This window comes from Urocitellus parryii, chromosome 3 (genome assembly GCF_045843805.1).
Source record: "Urocitellus parryii isolate mUroPar1 chromosome 3, mUroPar1.hap1, whole genome shotgun sequence".
Lineage (NCBI taxonomy): Eukaryota > Metazoa > Chordata > Mammalia > Rodentia > Sciuridae > Urocitellus > Urocitellus parryii.
Genome location: NC_135533.1, coordinates 211,957,529 through 211,980,398, shown reverse-complemented (window position 1 = coordinate 211,980,398; position 22,870 = coordinate 211,957,529). Strand labels below are relative to the sequence as shown.

At 37.1% G+C, this 22,870-nt stretch overlaps 1 protein-coding gene across 7 annotated transcripts in view; it reads right to left on the bottom strand.

Annotated features, from left to right (window-relative positions):
* Positions 1 to 13,414: 13,414 nt before the first annotated feature.
* The window catches only part of LOC113190495 (uncharacterized), a 28,456-nt gene continuing 19,000 nt past the window's right edge, over positions 13,415 to 22,870 (bottom strand). For all 7 annotated transcript variants that reach the window (XM_077796393.1, XM_077796392.1, XM_077796395.1 and 4 more), the window contains 6 exons: positions 22,604 to 22,690; positions 21,190 to 21,272; positions 20,273 to 20,399; positions 18,990 to 19,073; positions 17,902 to 17,984; positions 13,415 to 17,665 (listed from right to left, as the gene is read on the bottom strand). In XM_077796393.1, coding sequence (XP_077652519.1) covers positions 15,359 to 17,665; positions 17,902 to 17,984; positions 18,990 to 19,073; positions 20,273 to 20,399; positions 21,190 to 21,272; positions 22,604 to 22,690 — 2,771 coding nt within the window. In that variant the 3' untranslated portion in view covers positions 13,415 to 15,358. The remainder of the gene's footprint in view (positions 17,666 to 17,901; positions 17,985 to 18,989; positions 19,074 to 20,272; positions 20,400 to 21,189; positions 21,273 to 22,603; positions 22,691 to 22,870) is intronic.

Below are 22,870 nucleotides of genomic sequence, written 5' to 3'. Positions count from 1 at the left end.
GTTGTGTCTGCCAATAACTAATAAATAAATAAATAAATATTTAAAAAAAAAAAAGAACGACATAGAGGAGGAAAGGTTTATTTAAAAAAAAATTCAAAGGACCAGATTAGCTATTCTTCCAAAGAATTCATATAAATAGCTAATGGGCATATATGAAATAATGGTGTACATCAGGGATCACCAGGGATATGCAAATGAAAACCATAATGAGATGTAACCCCATGCATGATAGGATAACTATTATTAAAAAAATCAACACATGACAAATGTTGGTAAGATGGTAAAGGAAACAGAACCCTGTATGATGCTGGTAGTAATACAAATTAGTAGTCCTATGGGAAAAAGTGTATAAGTTTTGTACAATATTAAAGAGTATATTGCCTCACATGCAAGAAGTCTGGGTTCGATCCCCAGCACCACCAAAAAAAAAAATAGTATAACTATAATGTTATCCAGCAAACTCACTTTGGGGTATGCAATCAAGAAAATAAAGTCACTATGTGAGACATCTCCATGTTTGAGTTCATGACAACAATGCTGTGGGGAGGGGGAGAGAGGGAGTCTCATTGTGTTGTCTAAACTAGCCTCAAGCAATCTTCCTGACTCCTCCTCCTGTGTAACTGGGTTTACAGGAACACAACTGGGAAACAGAAGATATCCCAAAATTCACAGTCCAATGACCTCTACCTTCAGATTCAAGGTCATCTTCTTGATTACACTTGAACACATACTCAATGACAAATGTTTCCCACAGACACCTTAGAAAATGCCTTCTTCTATTGCCATTAATTTAATTTCTTCATCCAACCAAGAGATCAGGCTGGGTTTGAATGGATGACATTCTGTACACAGAAAAAGGTACATTAATGGAAGAGGCTCATGTAAGAGATCTTCCTGTGATTAAAAAAAACTACATTTCTGATCAGGTATGCTGCATAACATATTTCTATTCCTTTGTAGCTCTAAGAAATGATTCTAGTCTTACTGAGGCCAGGTACTTATAGTTCTCCAGCATCACATCTTTGTATAGGTTTCTCTGAGTTGAATCAATTAAAGACCACCCCTGCTGGGTGAACTCTATAGCCACATCCTCAAAGGTAACCAATTCTTAGACCATCACACATATGCTAATTGAGCACAGTGATATGTCCACCAATGTTCACTATTAAGAAGTGACACCAATGCCTATAAAGGATTCTAAGGTCTTCCATATTCTACCATATTCAGTGGTCGTAGGACATCTCTGAAAACAATTACTCACTGAGGATCTCCTCCATCATAGGGCTTTTTAGCATCTTTTATAGGTGAACTTATCTCTCCATAACTAGACAGGGAGCTCTTTTTGTGCTATTTCTCTATATTACAACACACTCGTGAGCATGTTACAAAGACCTGATAAATAGCAATATATGAATAAATTATTTGAGAAAGGATACTTTCATTTTCTTTACAATCTATCAGAACACCCAGAGAAATAAATATCTAATCAGCACCCTGAAAGTTAAGATTAGTATGATTATTAAAATACTGAAATAATTTTCAGGTAACCCCTCACCAATCTAAGAGGCATGGCTATCTGAGAAATTCAGTGAGGGACTAAGTCTTGACAAAGTTATTTTTTGCTCTAAGGAGCTCTGAAAACAGGTCTGTCTATAAGGAAATATGCCTCCCTGGTCAATCCAATTGTGCCATTTTATGGAATCCATGGCATCAAGAAAAACAAATGCTTTCCATGGTATTTTGTTTGTTTGTTTGTTTTGGTTCTGGGGATTGAACCCAGGTGCACTAACCACTGAACCATATCCCTAGACCTTTTTTGAGACACAGTCTGAGTTGCTTATGGCCTTCCTAAATTGCTAAGGCTGGCATTTATCCTCTTGCCTCAGCTTCCAAAGTTGCTGGAATTACAGGCATGCACCACCACATCTGGCCCATGTTTTTTACATAATATGGATTCAGGGTTGCATGCTTACATTCCAGATTATGAGAAGATTCCAATGGCTCTCCCATGTTCCTTAGATTATGAAGCATCTTTAGACTAAGTTGTTTCATGTCCTTGAAGTACAGGGGAACATCTAACGCTTTTACACATTGCTTATACTTACAATGTTCGTCATCACTGTGGGTTTAAATGTATTACTTCCTACAGGAGTTTCTTCATTCTTTACATCCAGTGGGGATCCTTTTGTGTGTTTTGGTATTTTCAGTAAGATAAAAAGAACAAATAATGGCTTTTTCACATTCCTTACATCCCATGTGCCTGTGAAGATAGGAGGAACACAAATACTTTTCTACAAAGCCTGAGCTCACAGTGAAGGCCTTCCCACATTTCTTACATTCATGGTTCCTCTTTGATGTGAATTCACATGAGAATGTGAAGCCAGTAGGAACATGTAAATGTTTCCCCACACATGTACATACAAAAGGTTTCTCTCCAGTATGAGTCCTCAAATATAAAGTAAGATAGGGAGAAGCAGCAAAGGCCTTCCTGGTGATATCCAAATGTTTCTCATCTGGTCATTAAGGCACAATGCTGTAATAGTCATTCACAGGTTCTTTCCATTTATAGGGCTCCTATGTGAATCCTTACATGTTTACTTAGTGACAAAAATACTGAAGGCTTTCCCACATTCCTTACATTCATAAGGTTTCTCCTCTGTGTGATTTCATAGCCCTATAACCCAGTAAAACTTGCCAAAGGTCCTGCATTTAGAGGGACTTATTCCTTATATATTCATATGACTGTGAAGGTGGGAGGAATGCATGAGTGTTTCCCAACACACTGGACACTCAAATGGCTTCTCCTCTGTGAGCTCACGCATACAAATAGTTAAGTTTTGCTGTGCTTAGCAAAACAAGGAGTTCTGTGAGAAAGTATGAACTCTTTGAACTGTGTCCTTGTTGCTGTCTTAAGAAGATAGGAGAAAAGAATGTTCTGCCAAGTGTAAAATTTATATGTGTGTGTGTGTGTGTGTGTGTGTGTGTGTGTGTGTGTGTGTGTGTTTGCCTGGGAATAACGAACCACAAGTTAATTGATAAAAAATACGGATCACTGTGACCATAAACAAAGTTTTCCTGAGAATGTTTATCCATGCTTGTAAGGATTAAGCTGACGAAAGGATGTTTTTTCTTTCTCCTTGTTTTTATTAACAATGCTGTATAAAAGGAGAGAAAAAAGTAAAGACGGTGCTCGTTTTCTATTGAATGTGTGTGTGTGTGTGTGCATGTGTCTTTCTTAAGCATCTCTGCTGTACCAGGAATTACAGATTGTCAACGGGTCTGATACTCTTCAGTGTGGGATTGCATATGAATATTAAGGTGGACAAAATATCTAAAACATTTTCTAATTCCCCACATTTGCAGGATAGTTTTACAACCTGGGTTTGAACATGCACCATACAGCTTGTGGAATGAGTAAAAGTTTTCCTACAGTACTTCCATCTGAATTCTTTTTCTCTTGTTGAGTTCTCCTGTGGGCCTGAAGGTGTGACTGATTGACAAAGGCTTTCCCATAGACATGGTACTCAAAGGATTTGTCTTGGGTGCACATTTTCTGGTAGGCAACATTTGGAGCCTGACTGAAATCTTTTCCATACTGAATATACTCAGAACTGTTCCCTATCCTTTGAACATTTATTTGTAGTGAGAAGTATGAGTGTCACTAAAGACTTTCCAAACTGATTGCCAAGTTCCCAACATGTGACAACTTCCCTGATAATAAAGAGATGAATATCAATTAAAGGATTTTTCAGACTGATGAATAAATTCTACCCATTTCAGGAGAGAAACATGATGGCAATAATGATGATTTTTCCCATTTTCATAACATGCACAAAGTCCTTACCCTTTGAATTTCTTTCAATGTGAACTCATAAGTCCTAAGAAGAATTCTGTGACATCTGCTGTAATTTTGAAAAGATTCCCATAGCTTTTCATGAAATAGTTTTTAAAACTCAGTGTTCTATGATAAAGATGGCAATGTGACCTGGTAGAAACACTGGTTTGGGGGATCTCTCCAGAAACACTATTCTCTGATTGAGAAAGATATTCCTCTCAAATTTCTCTCATTTATGCTGATTTATATCATGGAATTCCCAGTCTTCTCTAAAGGAGGAAAATAAGAAGTATCTGTTGTCAATTTTACCATTTGCAACCCTCTTGATATTTTTAACCCAAAAAAAAGTCCTATTTGTTGTCCCTTTAGTGTTAAGGCACATTTCTCATGGTGAAATTAAACAGAGAAATATGTGAGAATTTATTCATCAAAATGGTAGGTTAAAGAAGTTAAAAGGTGTTAATTTTTTTTAGTTATTTATATGTTCTGGAAATTAAAACATGCCAGACAATAAAGGAGCAAAGATCTAAACAGACATTTTTTGAAAAAAGAAATATAAATGGACAACAAATATATGAAAAAAAATGTTCAACATCCTTAACAGTCAGGGAAATACAAATCAAAACTGTACTGAGATTCCATTTCACTCCAGTTGGAATGGCAATATTCAATAATACAAATAATTTCTAGCAAGAATGTGAAAGGAAAGGTATACTCATGTACAGAAACATCAACAATGAGTAGTTAGATATATCCTGAAACTTCCAGTCCAATGGCCTCACCCTTCAGATGCAAATGGCATTTAAAACAGTTCCCTCAGTTTTCTTCCAAGCATACTGAATAACTCAAAGACAAGAAATATTTTCCAAAAACACCTTGGAAAATGTATTCTTCCACTATATTCAACTCTTCTTCCTTTAACCAAGAGATCAAGCTGGGTTTGATGAGATGACATCCTGTACATGAGGAAAGGTGCATTCGTGGAAAAGGCTCCTGTAAGAGATGGTGACTCTTTCCATGGCTCAGGAACTTTAGTGATAATGAAAGCAGTTAGTTATAACAAAAGCAGCAGCAGCTCTGGAAAGTCTAAGTAGAGAGAAATGTGTCCACCTGTGATGCAAGAGTATAACTTCATACAAGCATGCATGTTCCCCATACCTGATAATCATTTGGCAGACAGCCATCTTCCTTTCTGCCTCTGTCTTTGCTTTAGGAAAGCAGATTGGATCTCTAGGAAGTAAACCTCCTGGAAAAGCAAAAGGCCTGAGAACCCAAAGCTGACCATAATTCTGCAATCATATGCCTGGAAGTCATTCCATCCTAGTTTGAAATTCCCATATAATCCAGCACACTTAGGAAAACCCCAAAACATACATTATGTCATATGATGCCAGAGCAGACTGCCTCACCTAGAGCCAGAAAAAGGCATGGTGAGCTGTGCTTCCATCAGGGAAAGTATAATAGCATTTTACAGGTAAAGAACCATAAGTCCTGAGAGACATGACTTTTTTTCACACTGTGATAGAACTCATGACTAAAATTATGCAGCATTTAAAGCCCAAATACATATACCAGAGGCTGACTTACCAAACAAACCTGTATGGTCCACTCCAGCATCTCTGAAATGAATAAGCAACATGACTATTCAGGCCATTTAAATCTATCCTGGGCAATGGGACTCTCAAGCAAATTCTCTGAAAAGAGCATCAGCAGAACTTGCCATGTGACAAACCCATGGCCTCCATCCTGTAAGATTGATGATGAAATATGCCTGAACACCCCCTTTTGTAATTACAGGGACATGTCAGGGTCGTGGGAATCTAAGTAGATAGTGGCAATTTCAGTTTCTCTGACTATAGGATTATTTGGATTCCTATAGTTATTGATCATTAATCAACAAAATAGTAATAATTTGTAAAAATCATACATTAGCTCTGTGTTGGTAATAAAAGATGAAGCCACTAAAAACAGTATACTGTACAACATGCATATTAATAACAACAGCTACTATTTAATGAGCATTTCTATGTGTTGAAAGTTAACACTAGAAATAAACACACACACACACACACAATAATCCTAACAAAACTCCACAGCAGATACCATTATCGTGAATGCTGAAAAAATTAATTAGGCTTGGGAAACAGAAGTGATTGTTCCAATATCATCTAGTTATTATGAAGACTAAAAGACTAAGTTGTGAAAAATAATAATAGCTAGGTGTGGTGGTACAAGCCGGTAATCCCAGTGGCTCAGGAGGCTGAGGCAGGAAGATTGCCAGTTCAAAGCCAGCCTTTGCAACTTACTGAGGCCCTAAGCAACTCATCAAGACTCTGTCTTTAAATAAAATGCAAAAAAATAAAAGGGGGCTGGGGGTGTGGGTCAGTGGTTAAGTGTCCCTGAGTTCAATCCTCAGTACCAAAATTAATTAATAATTAAAAATAAAAATAATAGCAGCTAAAAGTTCTCAAGGGATATACAAATAAAAAATTGTAACCAGCTAGGCACACATCTGTAGTTAGCTACTCTGGAGGTTAAGACAAGAGGATCACAAATTCAAGGCCAGCCTGGGCAACTTAGCAAGAAAAACTTCTCTCAAAATAAAAAGAACCAGATGTAGCTCAGTGGTAAAGCTCTTCCCTAGCATGTGTGAGGTCCTGGGTTCAATAAAATTCAGTAACAACAGTTATTGAATAAAATAGCAAAATAAAATAAAAAATAAGATAAACATTCTGCTAGCCTAAGATTAAAACAGAAGACTCAAATAAAATAAACAATGAGAGACGTTACTACTGGCAAATTGTAGAGATGAAGCAACTAACCATGGAACTTCAAATGACCAAGGAAGTGAGCTCCCATCATGAACTGCATTTTGTCTGCCCCACCAAGCCTTTAATTTGGGCATATGTAATAGCACTCTATCATGAAATGGAAATTGCATAGTCATCACTGATCTCAACTGCTTCTGTGAGTACAAGTATATTGTATGAGCAGTTGGTAAAGACTTGGTCAACACATTCCATTTGCCCTACTTTTCTCCATCAATTGATGCCTGTGGCTTTCTGGGGTATTCCTGATACCCAGAGGACCAACACAAAGCCAAATTCCCAGATGAGTCTGCACTAAAGCACTATTGAACAATGACCCTATACTAATGGAAAATCTTCCCAGCAGCAGGGAACCAAGCAGTATATTTGTCCTCTGATACTGGCATTGAGATGGCCAGAAGCACACATACATATTGATTCATGAATACCTGCTGTGTTAGGTAGGGTTCTCTAGAGAAACTTAACTGATTTTTTTGTATGATAAAACTGATAAGGGAATTGGCTCACCAAAGAGGTTGAAAAAAATTCTACAATGACCATCTGCATGTTGCAAAGCCAAAAAAGACCACAGTGAAGACTCAGTCCAGATGCCAGAGTACTCAGAGCCTAGAAGACAGATGATACAGCCTCCAGTCCAAGTCAAAAGGCCCGAGAGCCACTGATGGCAAAAGTGGAAGCAATTGGAATCTAAGTTCAAGGGCAACAGCAGGAGAAAATGCACTCTGCTCAGAGAGGAAGAACTGGAGAAAAGGGGTGAGGGTGAGAGGGAAAGAGAGAGGTAGGGGTGGAGAGAGATGGGGGGAGACTATGTCTTCTCTTCCTCCAATTTTGTGTTCATCAGGACCCCCAGTCTACGGATGGTGCCTGCCCAAACTGAGAATAGGTCTTCCTCACTCACTTCACTGATTGACAGGCCAGTTTTCTCAAAAACATTGGCAATGAAACAAACCCAGCAGTGGGCTGGGAGTGTAGATTAGTGGTAGCGCACTTGCCTAGCATATACAAGGCCTTGGGTACCATCTCCAGTACCTCAAAACAGGAAGGAAGGAAGGCATTTTAAAAAGAAACATCCAGAAGTGTGCTTTACCAATTCTTTAAGCACCCCTCAATCCAGTAGTGCTGATTCCCAAAATGAACCATCGCTGTTGCTAAAGTTGTTACCAGATGGCTTAAAATTTTGTTAGGAACAAGACTGATGACAAGTAAGTTTAGGAAAAGGAATAGGTATAGATATATAGCTCTATTAAAGGACAGGCTGTATAGGTACTTGTGTCCCATGTAAATAGCCACCAAAAGAAATAATTAGATGGGCTGATGTAGTGTGTACATGTCAGTTACCTTATCTAGCCACCCCAGAGCTTGCTCTATGGACCCAGGAATAACTATAAGGTCAGCATGAAGGATATTTGTGGCTCAACAATATAGATTTCAATTTACCAACACTGGCACAGTTGACACTACTGCTCTGTGCCTCATCAGCCAAAAGTAGAAACCATCAACTATCCAAATGTCAGCAATCCCTTACTTGACTAGGGAGCCACCTGGTGGCAGGCTTATTACATCAGCCTGCTCGCATGATGAAAGTGAATAGGTAAAATTCTTTATCTCTGGAATACACTCAAGTTCACGAGATGGATTTGCTTTTCTCCTAGATATGCTTCTGTGGGCATCAACATGTGTACTCACCTACTGACTTCCCTAAGAGAATTACCACTTCCAACCCCAGCAACACAGAACACTGTCAGTTTGGAGAGCTTAGTTCCTAATAAGGAACACTTCCTCTAGTGGGCACAATTATAGTCTCATACATTGGATAATAAGATAACCCCCTAGCCATTCTGGGTTTCAAATACCAGTAAACCAAGAGGCAAGGAAAGGTGGGGGTGGGGAAGGGATGCTTATGGACTGACAGATTCAATTACCAAAGGAAAATGGAGATACTGCTATATAATCTCAGTAAGGAATCTCCTTGTATACCCATTATGCACAAAAAGGTCAACAAGTTACAGCTGAGAACAGGCTGGCATATAGAAGGTGTAGATCCTTTGAATATGAAGATTTGGAAATAGCTTAGGTTTTCGCTAAGGGAAAAGGAAACAAGGAAATGATCATTGAAAAAGTACACCAGGTATATAAATTGCAACTTAAGAGTCTAATTCCAGAAAAAAAGAACTGTAATGATTTTGCATGTTTTCTCTTTACTTGTTATATCAGGTATTTTTTATATGAATGTTTATATAAACAGATCATTCACTTCTGCTTGTTTTTATACAAAACTTATTAGTGGTTAGTCTCTCAGGTAACGAAATACTCAATGAGAATGTGACTTTTGAATAGAAATCAATATGACCTTTGATGGGAACACCTAGACCTTACTTAAGGAAGAGAATTTCTTCCCTTGAGCCTCATTGGGTAAGAAATATAAATGTGTGGACTGGGGGTGCAGCACAGTGGTAGAGTGGTTGCTTAGCATATAAGAGGTCTTCAGTTCAATTCCCATAATGAAATTATTGTTTGACATAAAGGTATTCAAATATGCGTACAAGGGTGCATATGCATGCTGAATGGAAAAATGCACTGTCCATTGTCAATTTATTCAATTCACTCCAAATTTACCTTCAGGAATTAATTGCTACTATTTTTAAGCATTTATCTTTTACATACACCATATTTTGCCAATATGTTGACACACTGGTAGGACATGCGGGGGGGGGGGGGGGCGGGGTACTTCTCTTGATACAACCAGCTGCTGCAGAGTGAAAGATGCTCCAGTAGTGCCTGGCCCACATTTGTGCACAGAATACACAGTTCATAGACAATCTGGAAGCTTTGGTTCTGGGACACTTCTCTCTGCACACTGGCACACCATGTGCATCTCCCATACTTTGCAGCTTTGCTAATGTTTGACTAGCAAAGACTAATGAGTATCACCAAATAAATAAATAAATAAATCTCCAAAATCCAATAGGTTAAAAATAGCATCTAGTAGGCAAGAAGTCTCTGAAAGTGACAATGATGTCCACTTTTTGATACTTAAACTCTGATTCTCCCTTACTTAAAGCCATATGCGGGCTGGGGATGTGGCTCAAGTGCTAGTGCGCTCGCCTCGCATGCGTGCAGCCCGGGTTCGATCCTCAGCACCACATACAAAGATGTTGTGTCCGCCGAGAACTAAAATAAATAAATGAGATTCTCTCTCTCTCTCTGTCTCCCCTTCTAAAAAAAAAAAAAAAAAAAAAAAAAAAAAAAAAAAAGAAGAAAAAAGAAAAGAAAAAGGCAATGGAGCTAACCAACTGGGGACTAAAATGTCCAAAACTGTGAAATACAATAAACCTTTAAAAAAAAAAAAGCCATATGCAGTTGAAATCAAACCAATACCTTAATTAGAGCTGTGTGAGATCATTAGCAGAAATTCACTAAAAAGTAAGCCCACACGTGGGCCTGTGAGATGGGTATGGTTTCTTTGTTTTCTTATGTTGAGGATCAAACCCAGAATTTCACTTATGCAAAACACATGCTTTACCACTGAATTACAACCCCAGCCCTGTTCTCTTTATGTCAAGAGTAAAAATACCTGAGTGCTCTATTCCACTAGCTGAGCACACTAGCTCACTTCTGTAACCCCAGTTACTTGGGAGACTAACAAAGGAGAATTCTAAGTTCTAAGCCAGTCCGAACAACCTGGCAAGACTCTATCCTAAAAATTTAAAAGGCTGGAGTGGGGCTGGGGATGTGGCTCAAGCGGTAGCACGCTCGCCTGGCATGCGTGCGGCCCGGGTTCGATCCTTAGCACCACATACCAACAAAGATGTTGTGTCCGCCGAGAACTAAAACATAAATATTAAAAATTCTCTCTCTCCTCTCTCTCTCTCTTAAAATAAATAAATAAAAGGCTGGAGTGATTCAGTGGTACGGTGCTTGCCTAGCATGCACAAAAGAACCAGGACTCAAAACACAATACAAAAACTTTTAAAAGACCTGCCAAAAACCAAAACAAGAACAGACTTGACCTCAAGGGCTGCAAAAATTCTGCGAAGAACACTTTCTTTTGAGACAAGGTCTAAGTTGCCCAGGCTGGCCTCAAACTTGTGATCCACCCACCTCAGTCTCCTGAGTAATTGGAATTACAGGTGTGAGCTACCATATCCAGCTTTCAGAACATTTCATCAAAATATGGCCCTTTCTCATATGTATCTGTCACTCTGTATGCTAATGTTATATCCATTACTCTGGGATTACACACTCACCTTGTGAGATTTTGGACTACTATGTAGCTCCTTATTCTAGTGTCACTCAGCACAAGGTTATTACATAAATGACTGTAAAAGCTGTATATACCAGAAGGAACAGTGCACACACCTATATTCCCAGACCTTTAGCAACTTACGAAGAACTTGTTTAAAAAAAAATAGAATTGGAGAAGTAGCTCAATGGTAACTGAGTTTAATTCTTATGTGCACAGGGTAAGGCTATATAATTTATGAGAAAGGAGTACTACAAATGTTTTAGGGAAATCAAGTACAGAACTTCCAGCCAAGAAAAGTGATGGAAAAATGAACCATTCAAAGAAAAATAGAACAAAAAGACAAATCATAAGTCACTTAAGTATACTCAAAATTTATCAAATTATGTGTAAACAGACATACAGTTCCCAGTAAGTAGGTTAGTGGGGACTTTGAAAATGTCATTAATGCACTACAGAAACAAATGTTCAATGGTGGTCCAGACAAAGATGAAAAATGTAAAATCGCATGGCCTAACGTATAACCTACCATTAAGGCTCCCTTTTGCACTTAAAATAACAGTATTCTTTTGCTTTTGAATGGAATATTAGGTCCATTTGGTCTAAAATGTACAATGTTTCCTTAATGATTTTCAGGTATTGAATTCCCTACACACACTGTATTGTTTTTCTTTTTTAAATTTTTTAGACACAATACCTTTATTACCTTTATTTATTTTTATGTGGTGCTGAAGATCAAACCCAGTGCCTCACATGTGCTACAAGCACTCAGCCACTGAGCCATAACCCCAGCCCATGTATTGCTATTTCTTTCTACACCTGTTAATATTTGCCTTTCTTATTTGAATGCTATACTGTTGGGTTCACATATACTTAGAAATGTTATATCTTTTTGATGAAGTGATCATTATCGGTTTATCCCCTGTAAGTACATCTATACATACTCTTGCTTAATTTCCACTTCTTTTTTATTTTAAGGTGAAAATGGACACAATACCTTTATTTTATTTATTTATTTTTATTCGGTGCTGAAGACTGAACCCAGTGCCTCACACATGCTAGGCAAAGGCTCTACCACTGAGCTACATCCCCAGCCCTTGGTTTCAATTTCTAAGAGATATTTTTCCATCCCCTCATTTTCAGTCAACTTATGTCCTTTTAAAAGACAAAGGAAGCGCTTGCTTAGCATGTGTGAAGCTGAGACACTGAGTTCAATTCTCAACACCACATACAAATAAATAAAATGAAGGTCCACAAACAACTAAAAAAAATATATTAAAGAAAAGATGGACTCTCTCATAGATAGCCCAAAGATGTCTTTTGAAAAAGTATATTATTCAATAAGACAATCTAGGTATTTTGATGGGTAAATTCAGTCATTCATTCACACTAAAATTAAACATTAAAAGGAACATACACACCATGATAGAGTGATTTATCCTTGGGATGCAAAAATGGTTTAACACATGTAAATCAATAAATGCGATACATTACATTAGCAAAATGAAGGACAAATTATATCATTGGAAAAACATCACGTTATAACATAAAACATCATTTCATGATAACAATTCTCAATAAGTTAGACATAAAAGAAATGTACTTATACATAATGGCTATGGACAAAGCCACATTCATATTAAAGATACTTTAAAGCAGAAAACTATAGTGGAAATTAGAAATTTATAATTGAAGTCCTAACCAAATATCATTACACACAATGGGAAGAAGCTCACAGATTTTTTTTTTAAAAGATCAAGAACAGACAAGATGCCCACTCTTCCCACTTCTACTTAATAATGGGAAAAGTCTAGCCAGAACAATTAGCCAAGAAAAATGGAAGACATCCAAATCAGAAAAGTACTAAAAATTGTTTGTGGAAAAGGACAATACTTCATGAAAAAAAAAAAAAAACAGAATAAATAAATCCACAAGTTGCAGGATTCAAATGTTAATCTAGGAAAATCATTATTATATCTACACTCTAAAAATAACAATATGAAAAAATTTCAAATCCTATTTACAAGAGTATAAAAAATGAAAACATATTTCAGAACAAATTTAAACAGGAAAAGATTTAAACACAAAAAACTATGACATTATGAAAAAAATTAAACAGTCCCAAACGAAAGGGAAAATATTCTTGCTTATGAATTGGGAGATTTTAATTTCATCCCTTCAAACTTCCAATGGCATTGTTCACAGGATTATGAAAAAAAAATTTCTAAATTCATCAGCAACTATAAGCTGAGAAAACAAAGTCAGAAAAGCAAGATTCTTGAACAAGAACAGAAATTCCAAACTTTAAATCATTATTACAAAGGTGCAATAAAAGAAACAGTATGGTACTGGCATAAAAGCTGACACACAGACCAGTGGAACAAATGAGAAAGCTCAGAAAACACACATATCGTCAACTAATTTTCAATAAAATTACCAAATTTGAAAAAGATACTCTTTCAAATAAATAGTATTGAGAAAACTGTTTATATATACATAAGCAAAAAAAAAAAAAAAAAAAAAGAACTTGACCATTAAAAAAATAGAAGTAAGGATGTGAAACCATAAAACCTCTAGAAGAAAATGTAGAAGAAAAGCATCCTGATATTTACCTTGGCAGTGAAATTTGGGGTTAACAAGAAAAAGCAGAGGCATCAAAAACAAACAACTAGAACTACAAGAGATATCACAAACCAAAGCAAAAACACCCATAAATAAAAAGGCAACATATTCAATGGGAGAAAATATTTGTAAATCATGTTTACAAATGAGATAATGGGTTGATATCTTGAATACTTAAGTAATTTTGTAGCAAAAAACAAAATATCCCAATTTTAAACTTAACAAAAAACTCAATGAATATTTTCCCAGAGACAAGACAACTGTCTTGTGGGTATATGAAAAGACACTCCAAATCAGTGAACATTAGGGAAATACAAATCACTTAAGGACAGTTCAGAAAAACATCAAAAGATACAATAGCTTAGATGATAGAGGAAAAAGAACATTTCTACACTGTTGCTGGGAACTGAAATTGGTATAGTCATATAAGGTAAGGTGGTTTCTCATAAAATTAAAATACAACTACCAGGCCAGGCACATGCCTGTAATCCCAGCAGCTCAAGAGGCTGAAGCAGGAGGACTTGTGAGTTCAAAGCCAACCTTGGCAAAAGCGAGGCACTAAGCAACTCGCTTAGTGAGACCCTGTCTCTAAGTAAAATAAAAAATAGGGCTGGGGATGTGGCTCGGTGGTCAAGTGCCCTCCTCCCAAAAATTCAACTACCATATAATACAACAAATCCACCTCTGGGCTTAAGGAAATAAAATCACTAACTCAAAAGCTGCACTCCTGTTCACTGCAGCAATGCTCGTGGGAGTGAAGTAGGGAAATAATGTCATATCTCCTGAAAGATGAATGGATAAAACATGGTCTTAAATAATTTGCCATAAAGTAGGAATTCCATCATATATCATAACCCAGTTTGACCTTGATGACATTATGCAAGGTGAAAGAAGTTATTGTAAGACAAATACTGCACAATCTCACAAGTGGAATCTAAAGTTGAACTTAAAACAGAGAATGGAGTACCAATTATCAGATACTGGTTTTATGACAAAAGGAGAGAGAATGGTCAAAGGTAAAAACTTTCATTTGTAAGTACTTGAAAGCTTAATATAAAACATGGTGATTTAAGTTAATACTCATGTAGAGTATACTTGAAATTTAAAACAATAGAAAGTGTTTCTATAACATAATGAAAAACCATGTGGTGATGGATCTATTAAATCTGTATATTCATCGTCTCACAATTTTTAAGCATATGGCACATCAGGTGGTAGATCTTAAATATAGACAATAGTTTCATTCATATTAAAGATACTTTAAAGCAGAAAACTATAGTGGAAATTAGAAATTTATAATTGAAGTCATAAAAATAAACAAATATTGAAATGCTTGGAATATTCAAAATTTATCTATAGAACCACTCAGAAAGCCATGTTTATAACCATACAAGATTTTAGAACACAGTGAAGCTTATCCCATATTACATACACATGGTTTCTGTTCCATTTAAAACATCATTTCACTCAAGGTTAAATAATACAAATAAACTTTCCAACATTTCTGACTTTCATGAAGCTTTTTCCCACTGTGAGACACAAGTCAACACTGAACCTCTCAGAATGCTGTTTTCACTCTTAAATCAGAACATTTTATTGCGATATCTTGCATATTTAGTAAGACTCAAAGAAATATTACAGGGTTTGCATGTTTCTTATTCTACATAGCTTACATGAGTTCTTACATACTGGACTGAGATTATGACGACTCGCCCATGTTCTTAAATTCATGGTATATCCTCAGAATAAGTTTGTCTTTGAAATGAACAACAACACTTTTATACACTGCTCATATCCATGTTTTCTCAACTATGAATTCAACTGCAATTACTAAGAATCAAGAGAACTTCCAAAAAGATTTTCTGAATTCCTTACATTCAAAGAGTTTTCCTGTTCATTAATGTCAGAAGAACTAATGAAGGGATCCTCACATTCCTTATATTCATATGGTTTCTCTCCAGTGTGTTTTCGCAAATGTTTATTAAGGCCTGAATGCTCGGTAAAAGCTTTTCCACAGTACTTACATACATAGGGTTTCTCTCCAGTGTGGATTCGCATGTGAACCCGAAGATAAGAGGACCACAGAAATGACTTTCCACATATTATACATTGAAAGGGCTTCTCACCAGTGTGAGTTCGCATGTGGACCGGAAGGTAAGAAGAACATGTAAATGTTTTTCCACACACTGTACACTGAAAGAGCTTTTCTCCAGTATGAATTTTCAAATGTACATTAAGATACGAGGAAGAAGCAAAGGCTTTCCCACAATGGTCACATTCAAAGGGTTTCTCCCCCTTATGACTCCTTATGTGTGCAATAAGGCCTGAGGAAGTAGTGAAGGCTTTCCCACATTCCTGGCATGCATATGATTTCTCCCCAGTGTGATTTCGTAGATGTATAGTAAGGCCTGAGCGTGCAGTAAAGTCCTTTCCACAATAATTGCATTTATAGGGTTTTATTCCAGTGTGAATTCGAAAGTGGGTCTCAAGGGATGAAGAATTTCTAAATGATTTTGTGCATACCTTACACTGAAAGGGCTTCTCACTACTGTGAGTTTTTATGTGCACATTAAGTTGAGAAAAGCTAGTGAACGCCTTCCCACATTCCTTACATTCATAGGGTCTCTCCCCAGTATGTGTTCTTAAGTGCTTAGTAAGGCATGAGCGTTCAGGGAAGGTTTTCCCACATTCCTTACATTCATAAGGTTTCTCTCCAGTGTGAGTTCGCATGTGAATGCGAAGGTGGGATGAAGTTGAAAATGCTTTCTCACACATGTTACACTCAAAGGGCTTCTCTCCAGTGTGAGTTCTCAAATGTCCAACAAGAGATGAGGAATGAGCCAAGGCTTTACCACAGTGGTAACATTCAAAGGGCTTCTCTCCTGTATGAATTCTTATATGTTCAACAAGGGCTGAAGATGTACTGAAGGCTTTCCCACATTCCTTGCAATCATATGGCTTCTCCCCATTGTGTGTAAGTACATGCTTAGTGAGGCCTGAGCGTGCAGTGAAGTCTTTCCCACAGTAATTACATTTGTAGGGTTTTATTCCAGTGTGAATTCGAAAGTGGGTCTTAAGGCAGGAGGAATTTCTAAAGGTTCTTGCACATACCTTACACTGAAAGGGTTTCTCGCCAGTGTGAGTTTTTGTATGTTCAGTAAGTTGAGCAAAGCTGGTGAAGGCTTTCTGACACTCTGTACATCCATAGGGCTTCTCCCCGGTATGGTTTCGTAAGTGTATAGTAAGCCATGAACGCCCACTGAAGGCTTTCCCACATACTTTACATTCATAAGGTTTCTCCCCAGTGTGAGTTCGTATGTGACCCACCAGGTAAGAGGAACGTGTAAATGCTTTCCCACATATGTCACACTCAAAGGGCTTTTCTCCAGTGTGAGTTCTCAAATGTGTAGTAAGATAAGATGAAGAGGCAAAGGCATTTCCACATTGTTCACACTGAAAGGGTTTCTCTCCTGTGTGACTTCTCATATGTTCAGCAAGGCGTGAGGGTTGAAGGAAGGCTTTCCCACATTCCTTGCACTCATAGGACTTTTCACGAGTGTGTTCTCGTAAATGTACAATTAAGCTTGAGCGCTTGGTGAAGGCTTTCCCACATTCCTTACAGTCGTAAGGTTTCTCCACAGTGTGGTTTTGCATATGAATATTAAGGTAAAGAGGATGTGTAAAGAATTTTTCACATTTCTTACATTCATAGTATTTTTTTACAGTGGGCATTTCAACACACCCATCGGGGCTTGTGGAATTAGTAGAAGTTTTCCCACACTGTTCCAATTCGTAGATATTTTCTCCATTGTGAATTCTGCTATGTGCCTGAAGATGTGTCTCATTAACAAAGGTTTTCCCACAGTCACTGCATTCAAAGGATTTATCATCAGTAAATTTTTTCTGGTAAACATCTGGAGTCAAGGTAAAAGGTTTTACATACTGGTTCAACATAGAACATCTTTCTTCAGTAGAGGTGTTGTTGAGCAATGGAAGGAAGTTTTTTCCATAGGTATTACACTCTGAAGTGTTCTCTTTATTAGGAGTACTTGCATATGTCTGAAGGAATGAGTGCTCACTAAAAACTTTTCCAACTTGCTTAGAGTCACAGTGTTCTTCTCCATTGTGGCTTCTTGCCTATTCATAAAAAGATGAATGAAGATTAAAAGATTTTTCAATCTTTGACAAGAATGTGTACTTGCAGGAACTCTGAAGAACCAAGTATTACACTAAGTTTAGGGCATCTCTCCAGAGAAACTGCAATTGGTAAAGACTACCTAGTTCAAATTATCTCTCATTTGTGCTGACTTCCATCATGGAATTCCCAATCTGCCCTGAACTTGGAAATTAAGAAATATCTCTTTGAATCTTACCAGCTGTATCCCATTTGATGTATCTGACCAAAACACATCCTGCTGAAGTGCTGTCCCTTTGGTTTGAAGGTGCATCTCCCATTCTGCAGTAAAAAAGAAAAAGATACAAGGTTTTGAAAGAAAATAATAAATCTCAATTGTATTCATATTAAACATGTTAAAAAATAACGCAAAGATAGGTTTGAGTAGATGACCTGTCTAAAATTTGGCAATCATAAGGATATAGGACCAATATATAGAAATTTATTAACAATTTGTCCTATAAAAATTAAATCTAAAAAAATTAAGGGGCTGGATTTGTGGCTCAGCGGTAGAGCACTTGCCTAGCATGTGCGAGGCCCTGGGTTTGATCCTCAGCTACCACATGAAGATAAATAACTAAAATAAAGGTATTGTGCCCAACTACAACTAATAAATAAATAAATAGACAAAAATAAAGATAAAAAAATAGATGTAATGAACAGAATTAAATATCAGAGAAGGAAAGCAGGAAACATGTGCACCCAAAAACGCCATACACTCCCTAGATGTGGTGGCACATACCTGCAATCCCAGGAACTCCAGAAGCTGAGGAAGGATAATTCTAAGTTAGAGGCCTCCCTCAGCAACTTAGAGGGGCTCTTAGCAACTTAGAGGGGCTCTTAGCAACTTAGTGAGACTCTGTCTCAAAATAAAAAAGAGGGATATGTAGCTCAGTGGTAAAGTCACCTTGGTCTCAATCCCCGGTACAAAGGAAAGGGAAAAAAGGCTGGACAAAGTAAGGGACTAAGGGAGCATGGGAAGTTGAAGATATCCCAGAACTTACAAGTCCAAGAACCTCAGTTTTCAAATTGAAGGTATTTTTTTAAAATCTTTTTTTTTTTTTTATAGTTGTAGATGGACAGAATGCCTTTATTTGTTTATTTTTATGTGGTGCTGAGGATCGAACCGAGTGCCTCACACATGCTAGGCAAGCGCTCTACCACTGAGCTACAGCCCCAGCCCCTGAAGGTATTTTTGAAGAAGTTTCCTCATACTTCATTTTTTAATAAGTTTCTTCATACTTCAAAGCTTATAAATGACACAAAATATTTTTTATAAATACTTACCTTGAAGAATGCCTCGTTCTACTATTGTCAACTGCACTTCTTCCTCCAACCAAGAAATCAGGCTGGGTTTCAACAGCTGACGTCCTACACACAGGGAATGATACATTAATGGATGACACTCATGTGTGATAAACCTTCCCATGATAACTTTTTTTTTTTCTTTTTTGGTACCAGGGATTAACTCAGGAGCACTCAACCACTAAGCCACATCCCCAGTTCTATTTTCTATATTTTATTTAGAGACAGGGTCTCACTGAGTTGGTTAGCATTTCGCTATTGCTGAGGCTGGCTTTGAACTCTCAATCCTCCTGTCTCAAGACTCCTAAGCTGCTAGGATAACAGGCTTGTGCCACCATGCCTGGCCAGTAAACTACATTTTTATGAAAAGGATTTCAATTATTTCTAAACAGCTCAAAATAAAACACTCATGCTTTGGGAGTCCTGAAGAGATCAGTTTTGTCTGATCCCTAAAATCCTCATTTGGTCTTCACTCATATAGAAACCACTGAAAAAGTGTAATACTCCTAAATAAATATTGTGCTGTTTAACTAACATCAAAAAACCCACCAAGACATTTCTTTCACAAGGATATAATGGAAGCGCAGAAAGGTCCTCATTCTCAAAGAAAAACATTGCAACAGTGGTTCCTAAGTTCAGATTGCTTTTTTTTTTTTTTTTTAATTCCAGGGGCTGGGGATGTGGCTTAGTGGTAGAACACTTGCCTAGTATGTGTGAGGCACTGGGTTCAATTATCAGCATTGCATATAAATAAATTAAATAAAGGTATTATGTCCATGTAAAACTAAAAATTTCTTTAAATAATAAAAGTAATAAAATTCCACTCTACATTATTAAGTTCAGATTTCATGTTGAAGAATTGTTAAAACATGAGTGACAAAGACAAAATCTCAAAAGGGACTTTTTAAAAAATATTTTGTTTTTAGTTGTAGATGGATAAATAACTTTATTTATTTTTATGTGGTGCTGAGGATCAAACCCAGTGCCTCACAAGTGCCAGGCAAAGCACTGTACCATTGAGCCACAACCCCATCCCTAGAAGGTATATTTCTCTAATACAATGATAGTGATGCTATTGATCCTAAAGATATCTGGTTGAGAATAATCACAGTAGATTAAGGGACTGGGTCTCTATTACTTTCCATCATACCACTGTATTCTAGCTGATACCACTAATCCTGGAATGCAGTTATTACAAATTACAAAATATATTACAAAATATATTTCTATTTCTGAGAGGCTACAAAAAATGATGGCAGTCTTACCTACTGTAGACAAGTTCTGGAAGTTCTCCAGCATCACATCTTTATAAAGGTTTCTCTGAGTTGGGTCCAGTGAAGTCCACTCCTCCTGGGTAAAGTCCACAGCCACATCTTCAAAGGTCACCGACTCCTAAAGCACCACACACATGAGGTTTGAGGCAAGTAACATCTCCACCCAATATTCAATGGTGAATGAGAAAGTGACACCAATATTCACATACGATGGTTAGGTCTCCCATATTCTATTCCAGGTTCAGAGGTCCTGAGAAACCTCTCTATTCACACTTATTCACTGTGGATCTACTCCAATCATATGGTTTTTGTACCTCTTACACATAAAACTTCTCTCTCCACAAACAGACTAGGAGTTTTCTCATTTTATTTCTTCATTGTAACATACTCCTGAAGCATACTACAAAGACTCAACAAATCAAGCTATAGAAATTCTTTGAAAAAAGACACTTTTATTTTCCTTACTATCTGTTAGAACACTGGAAAAAATGAAAGTATCTAATAGGCACAAGGAAACTTAATATTCATGATTATAAAAAAATACTGAAAAAATTTCAGGTTAATCCCTCACCAATATTAGTGTGTCTTTCTGAAGGAAATTCAACTAAAACCTTAGTCTTCACATAGATCTTTTTCCCTCTGAAAAACTCTGCAGATAGGTCTACCTACAAGGAAATGTGTCTTCCTGGTCAGTCTATTATGTCATTTTGGGGATGTAAACAATAAGTTTGACAGCAAATTTGGATATCCCAATTTCATCATTACCAGAGTTAGTGTTCTAAGGCACTGTGTTCTCTAGTGTGAAATCTGTTTCTCTCAAGTATCTTTCCATATCCTGACATCCAATAATGGAGTACCCAATCTTATCTGAACTTGCAAAACAGTAAATACACTTTTATTAAACTTACTAGTTGTATATCACTGGAGGTATGTTCAGTCAAAAAATTCTGCTGAAGTGCTGAATCTTTGGTTTTTAGTTGCATATCCAATTCTGAAATCAAACCAATAATAATAATAATAATAATTTAGGTTTAAAGAAAGAAATAGCAAGGCTGGGGTTGTGGCTCAGTGGTAGAGCGCTTGCCTCATACATGTGAGGTACTGGGTTTGATCCTCAGCACCACATAAAAATAAATAAAGATATTATGTCTATCTATATCTAAAAATATATGTATATATTAGAAGAAAAAGAAAGAAATAGGAGATTAAAGGAGTTAAAAATAAGTCTCTGGGATGAGGCATGCCTATAATCCCAGTGGCTCAAGAGACTGAGGCAAGAGGATACCAAGTTCAAGCCAGCCTCAGCAACTTAGCAAGGCCCTAAACAACTCAGTGAGACCCTTCTCAAAATAAAAACTGGGGATGTGGTGCAGTGTTAAGTGCACTGGGTTAAATCTCTTGTACCAAAAATAAAATGAGTCTTGGCAGGCAGGGTGGGGCATGCCTGAGCTCAGTCACTAGGGAGGCTGAGGCAGGAAGATCACAAGTTCAATTCAGTGAGACCCTCAACATCTTAGGACAGTCTCAAAGTAAAAACAAAAATAAAAATGAACTGGGAGTACTTGATGTTCAGATCTTCTATACTTTCTGTCCTGATGTTCTGTGAGCTCCTGAAACAACATTTTAAAAATTTTTTTGTATAGACAGCATGCCTTTTTATTTTGTTTGTTTATTTTTATGTGGTGCCAAGGATTGAACCCTCACATATGCTAGATAAGTGCTATTCTGCCCCTAGGCTATTGGCCGAAGCCCATATATTATTATTCTTTAGGGTCATCATTTTGAGGTATGTATTTTGATATTTGATGTTCACATTTTTCTTCCTGGGCTGAGGTTGCGGCTCAGCGGTAGGCGCTTGCCTCCCATGTGCAAGACCCTGGGTCCGATGCTCAGCACCACGTAAAAATAAATAAGTGAAATAAAGGTATTGTGTCCAACTACACTAAAAAATAAATATTTAAAAAAATACAGGGGGCTGGGGATGTGGCTCAAGCGGTAGCGCGCTCGCCTGGCATGCGTGCGACACGGGTTCGATCCTCAGCACCACATACCAACAAAGATGTTGTGTCCGCCGAGAACTAAAAAAAAATAAATATTAAAAAATTCAAAATAAATAAATAAATAAATAAATAAAAATTAAAAAATACATACATCAAAATGATGAACCTGAGTAACAATAATATGTTGTTTCACGAGCTCAAAGAACACTGGGACACAAAGTAAAACATTCTGGAGTTAAAGATAACTTCTGAGTTCCCTTGCTATTGTTTCCAAATATAGTGAATCTGTCACTGATCAGGGCTGTTCTCCACAAACACTCACCTTGGAGAACTCCTGTGTGCATGGTCATCAACTCTTCCTCTTCTTCCAAGGAAGATGCAGGGCTGGGTTTGATAAGCGTCTGACATCCTGCACATGGGAAAAGATGCATTCACAAAAGAGATGATAAATCTTCCTATGATTCAGGTCTATAATTCTCATGAAAGCAGTGAAATTATTTCAAAGCCTTATCCCAAAGTTTGGTAACCTCAGACCCCCAAAGTCTTACAATAAAGTAAAACTAGTGACTCATAATTATTATAGTGCATG